Raw genomic sequence first — 12,043 nt, forward strand, 5'->3', positions numbered from 1 at the left:
ACCTTAATGAACACACGCCCTGCTTCACTGACTGACCCTCAAGCGTTTTTATTTTATTTTTTTTTTTCTCAAGCGTTTTTAAATCTGGCAGCCTCTAATCCAAGTGGACATTCTAAGTCAGCAGTTGGGGCCACAGCCCGGGCATTCCAAATGGAAGCACTGCAGTGTCTCCACAGGGTTCTCTACTGAAGTTCCTCATCTGAACCACAAAACACAGAATATGTTTTCAGTTCTCACAAACAAGGCACACAGCACCATTCCAGATGCATAGGAAAGAAGTTAATTCATTACATGTCCCTGCTGAGAAAAACTCTAATCTTTCTAATCCCATTAATCTGTGAAGAACATACAACTTTGAACACAGAATTACCCATCATTTCCTGAAAAGGAGTCAACAGGGAACCCAAGAGTGCTGCTGGACTGGAGACTGAGTGCTCTTGTTGAGCCCCCCCACTCCCCCCCCCACACACACACCAGCACAGACACCATCAGCAGTGAGCCTGCAGGCCCTCCAGCCACCACACAAAGTTCAAACAAGCTCTGATCAGGGCCTAAAAGCATGAGTGTTCGCTGGCCCTTGAACACCACAGAGGCTGGGGCACTCATCCCCACCACGCAGTCAAAACTCCATGTTAACATTTCTGAGTCCCCGAAAACTTAACTACTAATAGCCTACCTGTTGACCAGAAGTCTAACATGTATTTTGTATGTCGTATGTATTATATAGTGTGCTCTTACAATAAAGTAAGCTAAAGAGAAGAGAATGTTAAGAATATCATAAGAACAGGGGTCCCAGATGGCTTAATCAGTTAAACTTCTAACTCTTGGTTTCAGCTCAGGTCATGATCCTGGGAATATGAGATCTAGTCCCATATCAGGCTCTGTGCTCAGCACAAAGTCTGCTTGAGGTTCCCTCTTTCCCTCTGCCCCCACCCCTGCTCCCACGTGCATGCGTTAGTATATGCATGCATGCATAGCCTCTCTCTAAAATAAATAAAATCTTTGAAGGAAAAAAAAAAAGAAGAAAATTATAAGGAAGAGGAAATACATTTACAGGACTATACTTATTTTAAAAATCAGCATATAAGTGTACCTGCACAGTTCACACCTGCGTTGCTCAAGGGTCAGGTGCACATTCACCAGAGGGCAAGGTGGTGGCCGGGGCGCTCCAGGCAGAGAAAAGGACACATGCAAAACCATGAGATTACAGGGAAAGGAAGAAATATAAGAAGTTCCATGTCGCCATAATGTGGTGACAGGGAGAAGAGGGAAGGGGTTGGAGATGAAGCTACATTATAAAGGGCCTTACCCACCACACCCCAGGATTTCACCACGTCCTATAATAGGCAATCTACGCCACTAAAACGGCAGGGTGCGATCCGTGCTGGCAATAGAGCAGCTAACAGAAAAGGGAAACACAGACATCTGAATGAGACTTTGGCTACTGCCTGACACACAAAAGCTGAAAGGGGGAAGCAACTCAAGTGTCTCTCAACAGGTGAGCGGATAAACTAAATGTGGCCCATGCACACAATCGAATAGGATTCAGCCTTAAAAAGTAAGGATGTTCCAACACGTGCTACGACGTGGATGAGCCTTGAGGACACTATGTTCAGGGAAGTAAGCCAGTCACAAAAGGACAAAGACTGCACAATCCCACTTCCATGAGGTGCTCAGAGCCACTGAAATCATAGAGGGGGCAGTGGCTGCCGAGGCAGGGGGTGGGGGATCAGGGAGCTGCTTAAGCGAGGACAGTTTCAGTTTTGATGAAGTTCTGTAGGCTGGCCACACAACAGTGTCAGTGTACATCACTAAACTGCACACTTCAACATGATGAAAATGGTGCATTTTGTGTGTTACGGATACATTATCCACGACGCTGAAAGATGGGCACAGCCAAAGTCTAGTCAAGGATGATGTGAGGGTAAAAGCAGAGCTGTGAAGAAGGTGAGCTCAGGGGACTCAAGCTGGTGCCCACAGCAAGGTCGTGGACCTGGGGAGTGACAAGCAGAAAGGGACTTGAGGACTCTGAGCTTCCCCCCTCAGCAGATGCCATTACAGGAGTCAGCATACTAACTGGTAAGAAAATTTATTCATTTCCTGTGTGTTTTCATCTAAACAACTTTTTCTGGCCCCTGTGACGTGCCAAACACTGTCTGGGAAACGTGGCCACCCCAGAAGAAAAAGAGAAGTCCGTGCCCTCATGAGGTCGCCAGCTCCATGGCACACACATCTGCGTGCTGATGTGTGACACAATACAGGGTACAGCAAATGATGCAAGGAAACGAAAGCACTTCTCCTGTGGAAGGAAAAGAAGACCAGCAGTGGCACATGAGCAGCTGCTCCATGAAGGGGGGCAGTGGCTACAACTTTTTAATAAATAAAAATGGAAACCATTTAGTCTGGCAGCCTCATTTGGTTACATAATGGAGTTTAAAAACTGATCCTTCAACAGGAATATGGAAATTATAAAACTGAATATTAAAAATACAATTCAACCATGTATCATTCTCCTTGCATTCAGGTATTCCTTACTGCAAAGTAATTTCCTAATTGACAACACTCTCCTTCGTGTCACTCATTTTAGGTAAAAAAAAAAAACTACAAATACTTCTTTTTCTGCAACTGAAGTATGCATGGGGTGGGAGGGGCACTGGATTCATAAACATGGCCTTTAAACTGACTTTAAAAGCAGGAACCTTCCTTTTCGTTAAAGATATTAAAGAAGAAAGACCACTTAACGAGACTACAAAGGAGTGTAAAAGCTTAATTGTTGGAAGCCAAATACATAGGAATTTCAAAACCACAGCAATTATAAAAATTGTGACTACAATCAAAAGATTAACATTTTTTAAAGTTTTTGATCATTAGATCTGTGATTTCTAAGTAAGTTTTATTTTTCCTGAGGCAACATTTCCAATAGGGCTAGAACACATGTGCTATTGGAGTCATCCAGAGTACGGTGAATCATCTCCTTCCATCCTCTAATTTTACAGGCCGAGAAACTGAATCCGAACAAGGTAAAAAGCCTGGCTATGGTCACATAAAGAATTACCACCATGAGGAGGCAGGGAGTCATGGTCTCCGTGCTCCAAGGGCACTGCTTTTCCCACTATAGTAGCAGGGAGATCATGGACCAGTCCATTCTTTGTCTGAAATACCTATGGGAAATCTAGAAATGTGAGTGGATTATGTCCCAAATCATTACACCAGTGATGTGAACACAGGAGCACATTTCAAATACGCAAATATAACACACAGTAATCAAAGAACAAGTATAACATTTTGTTCTTAACGTTTCTGAGTTTGCCTTTACTGAATAATGGCGCCAACCTGGATCGTGCAGCCCCACGTAAATCATCGCCTGTTGTGGCTAAGCTGTAATGTTAACCAACCAATTTAAAACCATTACTGACACAGAAACATGTATTTAGAGATTCTGTGCCAACTAAGAAACCACATAGTTTTTCAGTCATGTGTACAGGATACTCTGTATGGAATGCTAAATACTCAAAACCACACTGGTTTTTGGGGTTACCTTTCTTGATTGCTCATTTTGGCATACATGGCTTTCACCAATTCCGGGCTTTTCAGAAAATGGTCTGTAATAATCAAGAACCTAAGAAAAAAGGAGGAGAAAGTGTGGTTACTAGAAACATAGTAAAATGGACATGGCCTTATCTACTTTATGGGCATTTTACACATAAAAGTACTTCTTTTTATCGAACTTTTGATATGTTGTAATCTTAAAATGTTTTAAGAGGTTCACATACCACTTTTCCATTAGCGGCTAAAAGAAAACAGAAACCCTCAAAATAGGTTTCTCCAATTTTACTTTGGAAAAATTTATTGAAATGATTCAAACTTGTCAACTGGAGGGAAGGGCTTACTATAGGTCTATCTAAGTTCCATTTTAACTATAACATGAAATTTAGCTACAAGTTCAGGTATAAACAGAAACCATATTACACAGTTTACTCAGAAGGTTAAGTGCTAAAATTACCTGGAAAAATGGACATGTCCCACGTTTTATTTAAACACATGCCAACAAACTGGTAATGCACACTGGCTTGATTGCCTTGTCTGTAAGAGCTCTCGAGTTACCAAGAAAACATCCTCATTGTCAAGCAATGCACTCATCTCAACTCAGAGATCAACTTATGGAAACCCTGAGGCAAAGATTATAAGGCTACTTCTTCAAAGTACCACTGTGACAACTAAAAAGATTGAATAGTATTATTAATTAATTCTGAATCATATTGGCCAGAGGGCATCTGCAATCTTAAGAACTAAAGAATATACTGTTTATAACCAAGGTTATAGCAGTAAGAGTGACTGTAAAGCATTAAATGTTATTTACGGACACAGTTTATTTAACCACTTAACAAAAAATATAATGAAAGTATGTATTTCAGTATGATAACCAAATGAAGCATATTAACTACCACAACACATTGTCACTCACATAAAAACAAAATCTAAATGTGTCCTATTTCTTTCACAGCCCTCAAAATAACTGATTAGCACTTTGATATAAAATATTTCTAGGGGGGATCCCTGGGTGGCTCAGTGATTTAGCACCTGCCTTCGGCCTGGGGTATAATCCTGGGGTTCTGGGATCCGGTCCCGCATCGGGCTCCCTGCATGAGGCCTGCTTCTCCCTCTGCCTGTGTCTCTGCCTCTCTCTGGGTCTCACATGAATAAATAAAAATCTTTTTTAAAAATTTAATAAAATATTTCTAGTGGGGCCCTTGGGTGGCTCAGTCAGTGAAGCGTCTGTCTGCCTTTTGGGTCAGGTCATGATCTTGGGGTCCTGGGATCGAGTCCCACATAGGGTTCCCTGCTCACTAGGGAGTCTGCTTCTCCCTCTGCCTCTACCCCTCCCCGAGGCGCTAGAGCTCTCTCTCTCTCAAATAGATAAAATTTTTAAAATAAAAATAAAATATTTCTAGTAATAATGGATATAATCAAAATTCTCCATTTTCATACCAGTTTAGGAAGGTCACCAAACTGCAACAACAGAAATTCATGCATTTTAAGCCAAGTACACAAAAGTGATCCTAAAGCTCATTCATGATTCAGCTTTCTGGAGCTCAAAACATTTTCCCAGACATACATCCATTCAAAAATGCAATGTTCCAGGACACCTTGGTGCCTCAGTCGGTTGAACATCAAACTCTTGATTTCAACACAGGTCATGATCTCAGGGTTGTAGGATCGAGCCCTGTAACAGACTCCACATGGGCATGGAGCCTGCTTAAGATTCTCTCTCTCTCTCCCTCTCCTGCCTGCCCCCAGCGCTCACTCACTTTCTCCCATAACACAAATAAATAATAATAAATAAAAAGGATTTTAAAAAGTACAATATTCCAAAACTGTGCTGGGACCTAGGTCACTATCTATATTCCAAAATGCTAACAGTGGAGAAAGGCCTGCACACAAATAAAGAATTAGACAAAAATGTCTTAGGGGCAATACACATACTTTGTGAATCAGAGAAATAACAAAGCTGATCTAACCAGAGGGCCAGGGCAGGAGGCTCAGGAAGCTGGAGAAGGGTTTTGTGAGTCCCTCACTGAAGGAGGAGAGGACAGCATTCAAATTACAGGTGACAGGGGCACCTGGGTGGCTAGGTCGGTGAAGCATCCGCCTTGGGCTCCGGGTACAATCCCAGGGTCTTAGGACTGAGTCCTGCATCAGGCTCCTTGTTTCACGAGGCATCTGCTTCTCTCTCTCCCTCTGCCCCTCCCCCTACTCAACTCTGTGTCTCTCAAAAATAAAATACTAAAAAAAAAAAAAACCTTCAAATTACAGGTGATAAGGATTTGGAAAACAGGACAGCCATGAACTCAGGGAGCTATACCAGGAAAATATGATGAGGTTTAGAGAGATTCAGGATGGAAAGCTTCCATCTTGCAATGCTACTGGGCCCCAACGGTGGGCTCTCGTGTCCCTGAGCCAAGGCTCCATGATGACCACACCCTCCTCCATGACACCAGCCAGTGTCCTCTCTTTCTGATCAATTTTGCTGATGTTAAAGAGCCCATCTTGCCTTGGTTAATTTTTTCTATCGATTTGTTTCCTGTGTCACTGTTTGCAGCCCTGATTCCGTATCATTTCCTTCTTCCTGCTGACTCAGGTGGTTCTGTGCTCTTGTTAGTCTTTACTAAGTAGAACTTTCAGAAAAGTTAATGCTTTCAGACCTTTCTTCTTTTCTGCTAGAAACTTTTAAAGCTATAAATTTCCCTCCAAGCATTGCTTTACCCTACAAATTCTATATCTTCATTATCCTTCAGTTCAAAAGGCTAATTTGCCCTGTGATTTCTTCTTTGACAAACTAATTATTTAAATGAGCTAATTTCTGAAAACTTGGAATGTTTTCTTGGTATCATCTGATTATGGTTTTCTAATGTGCACTGCGGTCAGAGACCACATACTCTATATTTTTGATCCTTTTCATATATTTACTGAGACTTTTTTATAGCACAGACTACAGTCGCTCTTGGTGAACATTACACATGCAGCTGGAAAGTGGACTTTACAAGTGTTGAGATAACACTCTACGACATCACTCCATGAAGATGTTCTGAGATCTCAAAACGGAAATGATACAATACTGGATGAAAGCCTTAGTAGACCAAAGACCTTTATAGCTATTACCAGAAATCTACAGCACATAAGGAAGACTGACAACTTCAGTTACTAAAACATCAAAAATTTATATCTATAAAAAAAGCTACATGAAAAGGCAAAAAACAAAGAAGTAAGAGAAAATATTTGCATTTTATTTTACACAAAGAACCACTGGCCCCAATTTAGAAAACTTTAAGCCTACCTATAAAGAAGGATAAGACTGACATCCAAATGGAAAAATGGGTAAAGAAAATGAAAGATACATATAAGAAAAACAGGCTCTTCAACATATAAAATGATCCTCAACCCCTTAACAAGAAAAATAGAAAATAAAAGTCTATAATGATACCATTTTAAATGGTGGCAGGACTGGCAAATCCAACACTCGGATGGTACTCCGTTAGCAATGATGGAGGAAACCAGGTCCTTGTAAATCACCAAGAGGAGTATATAATAGTCCAACAGCTATGAAGGACTACTTGGCAGTGTTTGTTAAAATATAAAAAAGCATGTTCCCTTTGACCTAGCGATTGCCCTTACGAGTTATTGGACAGTAATACCTGCTCATGTGCAGTATGACATATGTATGAACAAGGCTGTTCCCTGCCCCATTCCATAGTTACGGAACACTGGGAACCTAAATTTGACCAAGAAGGGATTGTTTAAATAAATCGCAATATATTCATATAGTGGAACATAAAAGAAAGATAAAGTTCTTTATATATTTATATGGAAAAGATCCTGAAAATATTTGGTTAAAAAAGCAAGAGGCTCAGGAATGCCTGGGTGGCTCAGTTAGTTAAGCACCTGACTCTTGTATTTAGGCTCAGGTCATAATCTTGGGGTCCTGGGATTGAGCCCCATATTGGACTCTACACTCAGCATTGAGTCTGCTTGAGATTCATTCTCTCTCTCTCTCTCTCTCTCTCTCTCTCTCCTACCCCTCTCCCTGCTCACACAATCTCAATAAATAATATCTTTTTTTTTTAATTTTTAATTTATTTATGATAGTCACAGAGAGAGAGAGAGAGAGAGAGAGGCAGAGACAGAGGCAGAGGGAGAATCAGGCTCCATGCACCGGGAGCCCAACGTGGGATTCGATTCCGGGTCTCCAGGATCGCGCCCTGGGCCAAAGGCAGGCGCCAAACCGCTGCGCCACCCAGGGATCCCTAATATCTTTTTACTATATATATAAATAAATAAATTTTTAAAAGCCAGAAGGCTCAACAGAGTGTTGAGAAGAGCAAGAAGGTCACCTGTCTAGGGGCTAGGGCTGGAGGAACTAGGGGGGTGGCTGGAAGGGAAACTACACTTTCTGATACTTGAACTATATGAAAGTACTATCAAGGAATTAAACATGTATTTAAGTATGTGCTAGAAAATTCATCTCAAATTTATTTCTGCCTCACAGACACCATGCTAAGGAGTGAAAGCATGGCCATCTCTTAGTGGGACATCATCTTGTGTCCTTGGCAGCTCTACTTCCCAGGAAGAAAGGCAGAGACAGTGGAGAACTCAGGTATGCTCTATCTTACCAGAAGTTATTTCTGTTTCTCTACAGCAGCTTAATAATAAATCTGAGTCTCTTCTCAGATAAAGAAAAACACAAAGAGAAAATGAAGTCACTTCATGTCCCTGTCACTGCAATGCAGTAACACAGTAATTCAAGTCACCTAAAGTCTGATCCCTAAAATGCAGTCCTTACCACTTCCTGCAGAGACTGCGCACACAGATCAGGTCACAGACTACACACGCTGCCAGGACACCACTCCCCCACCGCCGGGTCAATGCCATGCCTGCTCCTGATACAAGCCGCCCTTAACCCAGAGTTTCAGCCTTCCATTCTCTGAAGGGTCCCCCCCACCCCAACCCCACAGCCCCACACCAGGCAAACTCCCAGCTACAGGATTTCACAGCACCCTATGCCCCATCTTCTGGAACTTCCATGCTGGCTGCACTCCACGATGTCTCCGATTAGATGCAGAGTGGGCATCTTAATTCAACACGGCTGGAATAGAACTCCTGATCTCCCCACTGCCACTCAACCACCCACCAGCCAACAAGCCCAGAACCCAGCCTGTGCCCCTGCCTTTCCTCTCCCAATCTCACCCCACACACCCCATCCTGCATGAAGCCTCACTGGCTCTCCCAGCAGAGAACAATCATTCTGCCTGTGTCTCTCCACCTCCACTGCTGCCCCAGCATCCAAGCTGCCCATGCCTCTTATCTGGACTACAGCTGCCTCCATTTGGCCCTCTCCCTCCCTTACGGCTCGGTCTCCACCTAGTGGCCAGAGGGATCTTTTAAAATGAAAACCAGAGGGCGCCTGGGGGGCTCAGTCAGTTAGGCCTCTTGGTTTTGGCTCAGGTCATGATCTCGGGGTCATGGAATGGAGTCCCATGTCAGGCTCTGCACTCGGCAGGGAGTCTGCTTGAGTTTCTCTCTCCCTCTCCCTCCGCCACTCCCACACTCATGCACACACAGGCATGCATTCTCTCTCTCTCTCTCTCTCAAAAAAAGAATAAATCTAAATAGATAAATGCAAGCAAACCATGTCTGTACACACACTGCTCAGAACTCTCCAATTACCTCCATGGCACCCCATGGCACAGAGAAGAAGACCAACCACCTCTTCCTGGTTTACAAAGCCCAATGTAACTGGCCTCTAGTACCACCCCCACCCCCCGACCAGACTGCATGTCCCATCCATTATGCTGAAACCACCCTGGTCCCCCTGTCCTGCAACAGAGGCCTCTGCTGGGGGTTCTTTGCACTCTGGGTGTTCGCTGCTCCATGTTCTTCCCAACCTGTCTCTGCCTTTACCTACAGGCTGGCGAGTATCTTCTCAGCTCAAAGGCCACAACCTCAGCAAAGGCCTCCTTGATCTTCCAATTCCAAAGTAGCACCTAGCCCCTCTAGGCCCCCTTACCCCACTGGAGTACTCCATCAAGACCAAATGATCTTCTTGGTTTTCTTCACAGGGTCTATCCCCACTCCAATCATATTTAAATTACTACTAATAAAATAGCAAATACTATATCCCATTTACTGTGAGCCAAGCATTGCTCTAAGGAATAACTCAGTATACAAAACACAGTGTGTATTTTTCTTCAAAGCATTCATCTGGCATGTTACATGTTTATTTGCAAGGGCTGTTCATTATCTGTCTCTCCCTAAAACATAATGTCTTAATTTTGAATCTCCAGTGCTTTGAACAGTATTTGGCACACTTCAAATGTGCCACTCAATCAATGACCAGTGACTTAATTAAATAGATAATGTTTAAAGTGAGCATTGGTAAGTTTTTTGAGCCTCCGACAAGCCTGCAAAGAGTAGGAGGGGTGTTAAACTCCCAAGTTCTCCAAGATAAAAGCATATCAGATCCTCAGGAAAAGGGCAATTATTCCTTGCATGGAGCCCAAAGTCCCTCATCTTGTGCCACAGGGCCCCTTGCCACAGCATCCTTGTGGCAGACTTGAAATAAGTCAGAGCAAAGCTGCTTCAGTACTGCTCCCATAAGCCAGGCCCCGCCCAAACCAGCGAGACACACATGGGAACTCAGTTTGGCAGGTCAACCTAAGAAAAACTTTGATGGGTTCCTACAGAGGCACAGATAGACTGTTCATTTCTCAGATTTTCTTTGAGTTCTTGTGTTACTCAGGTAAGTACTGGGTGGCAATGACATCAAGCACATACTCACTGGGCTACCAGTCAAATATAAAACTATATGCTTTAAAAGTCACCAAAGCTGAATACTGGCTCACTGGCTTTAACCAAAAACTATTAAAACAGAAAGCCATCAGAGTCAAGGGCAAGAATGACATCTTCCCATGATGCTAAATACAAGAGGGTGGAAGAAGTACCACCATTCATGGCTCAGAGCGACAGCAAGATAGACAGTGTTGTTAGCCAACACTCCTCATGCCAAACCAACAACTCCAGTGAGTTTCCAATACGCCTTTAAACACATGAACGTGAAGGTCAAAAGCCTGAAAACATCTAATCTAAAACCACTCCCTTCATTGGAGAAAAAAGAACAGATGGCAAGAGGCCCACAAAGGTTGAGTGTCCTGGGAAGGCCGGTCAGCTATCCAAAAGTCAAGATGAATCCTCCATCTCTGACTTCAATGGTTTCCCTGAAAAATGTTCCCCTTTATAGACTGTTTCCTGAAAATGCTGCCCTTTGCTCAAGTAGTCCTTCTGGAAAAAAAATTTCAGGAGAACTCAGGGTCTGGTTCTTCTTGTGACTTCAGTTCAAAATGGTCAAGGATAAAATTCCTCCATTTTTTTTTTTCTTGTTAAAGATTTTATCTTTAGGTAACCTCCACACCCAACGTGGGGCTCAAACCTACAACCCCGAGATCAAGTTGCACACTCCACCAACTGAGCCAGCCAGGTGCCCTCTCCATTCTTTTCTTCACTCAATAAGAGGAAATTCCACTAGTGAGTGAAGACAGGGGCACTTTTACTGTAACTGTTTGGAAGACAAGAGTAACTGTCACGTTCAATTTAAGCAAAAGGCAGAAGAAAGCATTCTGTATGAACATCCATACAAACAACTGGAATTTTTTGCTACATCACCTTATGGCGTAACAATTAGTGTAGAATATGGCAAATACACACACAAAGCAATGAGGATGAGATGCCAGCGGAGGGAGAGATTTTTTTTGCAACTGGAAAGCGGTAAGTGCATGACTGTCAATTATGGGTAAGTTTGTGTTAGTTGCTGAAATTGCCTTTTTAAAAATAATATATTCTCTATCCCAGCATACTGCATAAAGTTACAAGTAAAATTCTCAACTTTCACTCAGAATTTACTGCATTTACTTTCTCACCAAACATGTGCTCAAGGGAAACCAAAGACGAAGATGAGAGACCCAATCACATTCAATGTTTTCTAAGTTACAGACTTTAAATTTGTGATTAAATTCTTTTGCAGAATAACTATGTCTGTAAATTCAGAAATTCTGTGGCAGTACTGTGTGAGGGAGGTGGGGTCCCACTAATCTGAAACCTAAAATGCCATAAGGACATCTAGAGACCTTAAGATTCAAATAACACTCCAAACTTTATGGAAAATAGAACAAATGGTCTTGGGGGAGTGTCACAAATATATTCTAGCAAAGGCAGAAAGTGGAGTAGAAGGGGCAACAGAGAAACAGATTTATTTTACAAAAAGAAAAAACTAGAAATGTGATACTTTTGCTAAGTCCTGAATTTCTCTCACACGCACACTCATGCACACACACATGTTGAATTCTGTCCCTCTGTGTGCACAAGGGTCACAGGCTTGCTTCAGCTACTACTTTCTGTTTCTGGTGCCAAAACTGACTCATGCAGGCCGTCAGAGGCAAAACTCCTGAGTCTAATCTTAAAATTCATCATTTAAATGTGATTACAGAAAAGCTAA

The 12,043-nt window shown here is 42.6% G+C and overlaps 1 protein-coding gene across 1 annotated transcript in view; it reads right to left on the bottom strand.

The window, feature by feature from the left end:
- ATXN10 (ataxin 10) overlaps positions 1–12,043 on the bottom strand; it is a 162,844-nt gene that overhangs the window by 102,007 nt on the left and 48,794 nt on the right. Inside the window, exon 6 of the mRNA XM_041754541.1 lies at positions 3,539–3,619. Within this exon, the coding sequence (XP_041610475.1) occupies positions 3,539–3,619 (81 nt within the window). The remainder of the gene's footprint in view (positions 1–3,538; positions 3,620–12,043) is intronic.

Source organism: Vulpes lagopus, chromosome 5 (genome assembly GCF_018345385.1).
Source record: "Vulpes lagopus strain Blue_001 chromosome 5, ASM1834538v1, whole genome shotgun sequence".
Lineage (NCBI taxonomy): Eukaryota > Metazoa > Chordata > Mammalia > Carnivora > Canidae > Vulpes > Vulpes lagopus.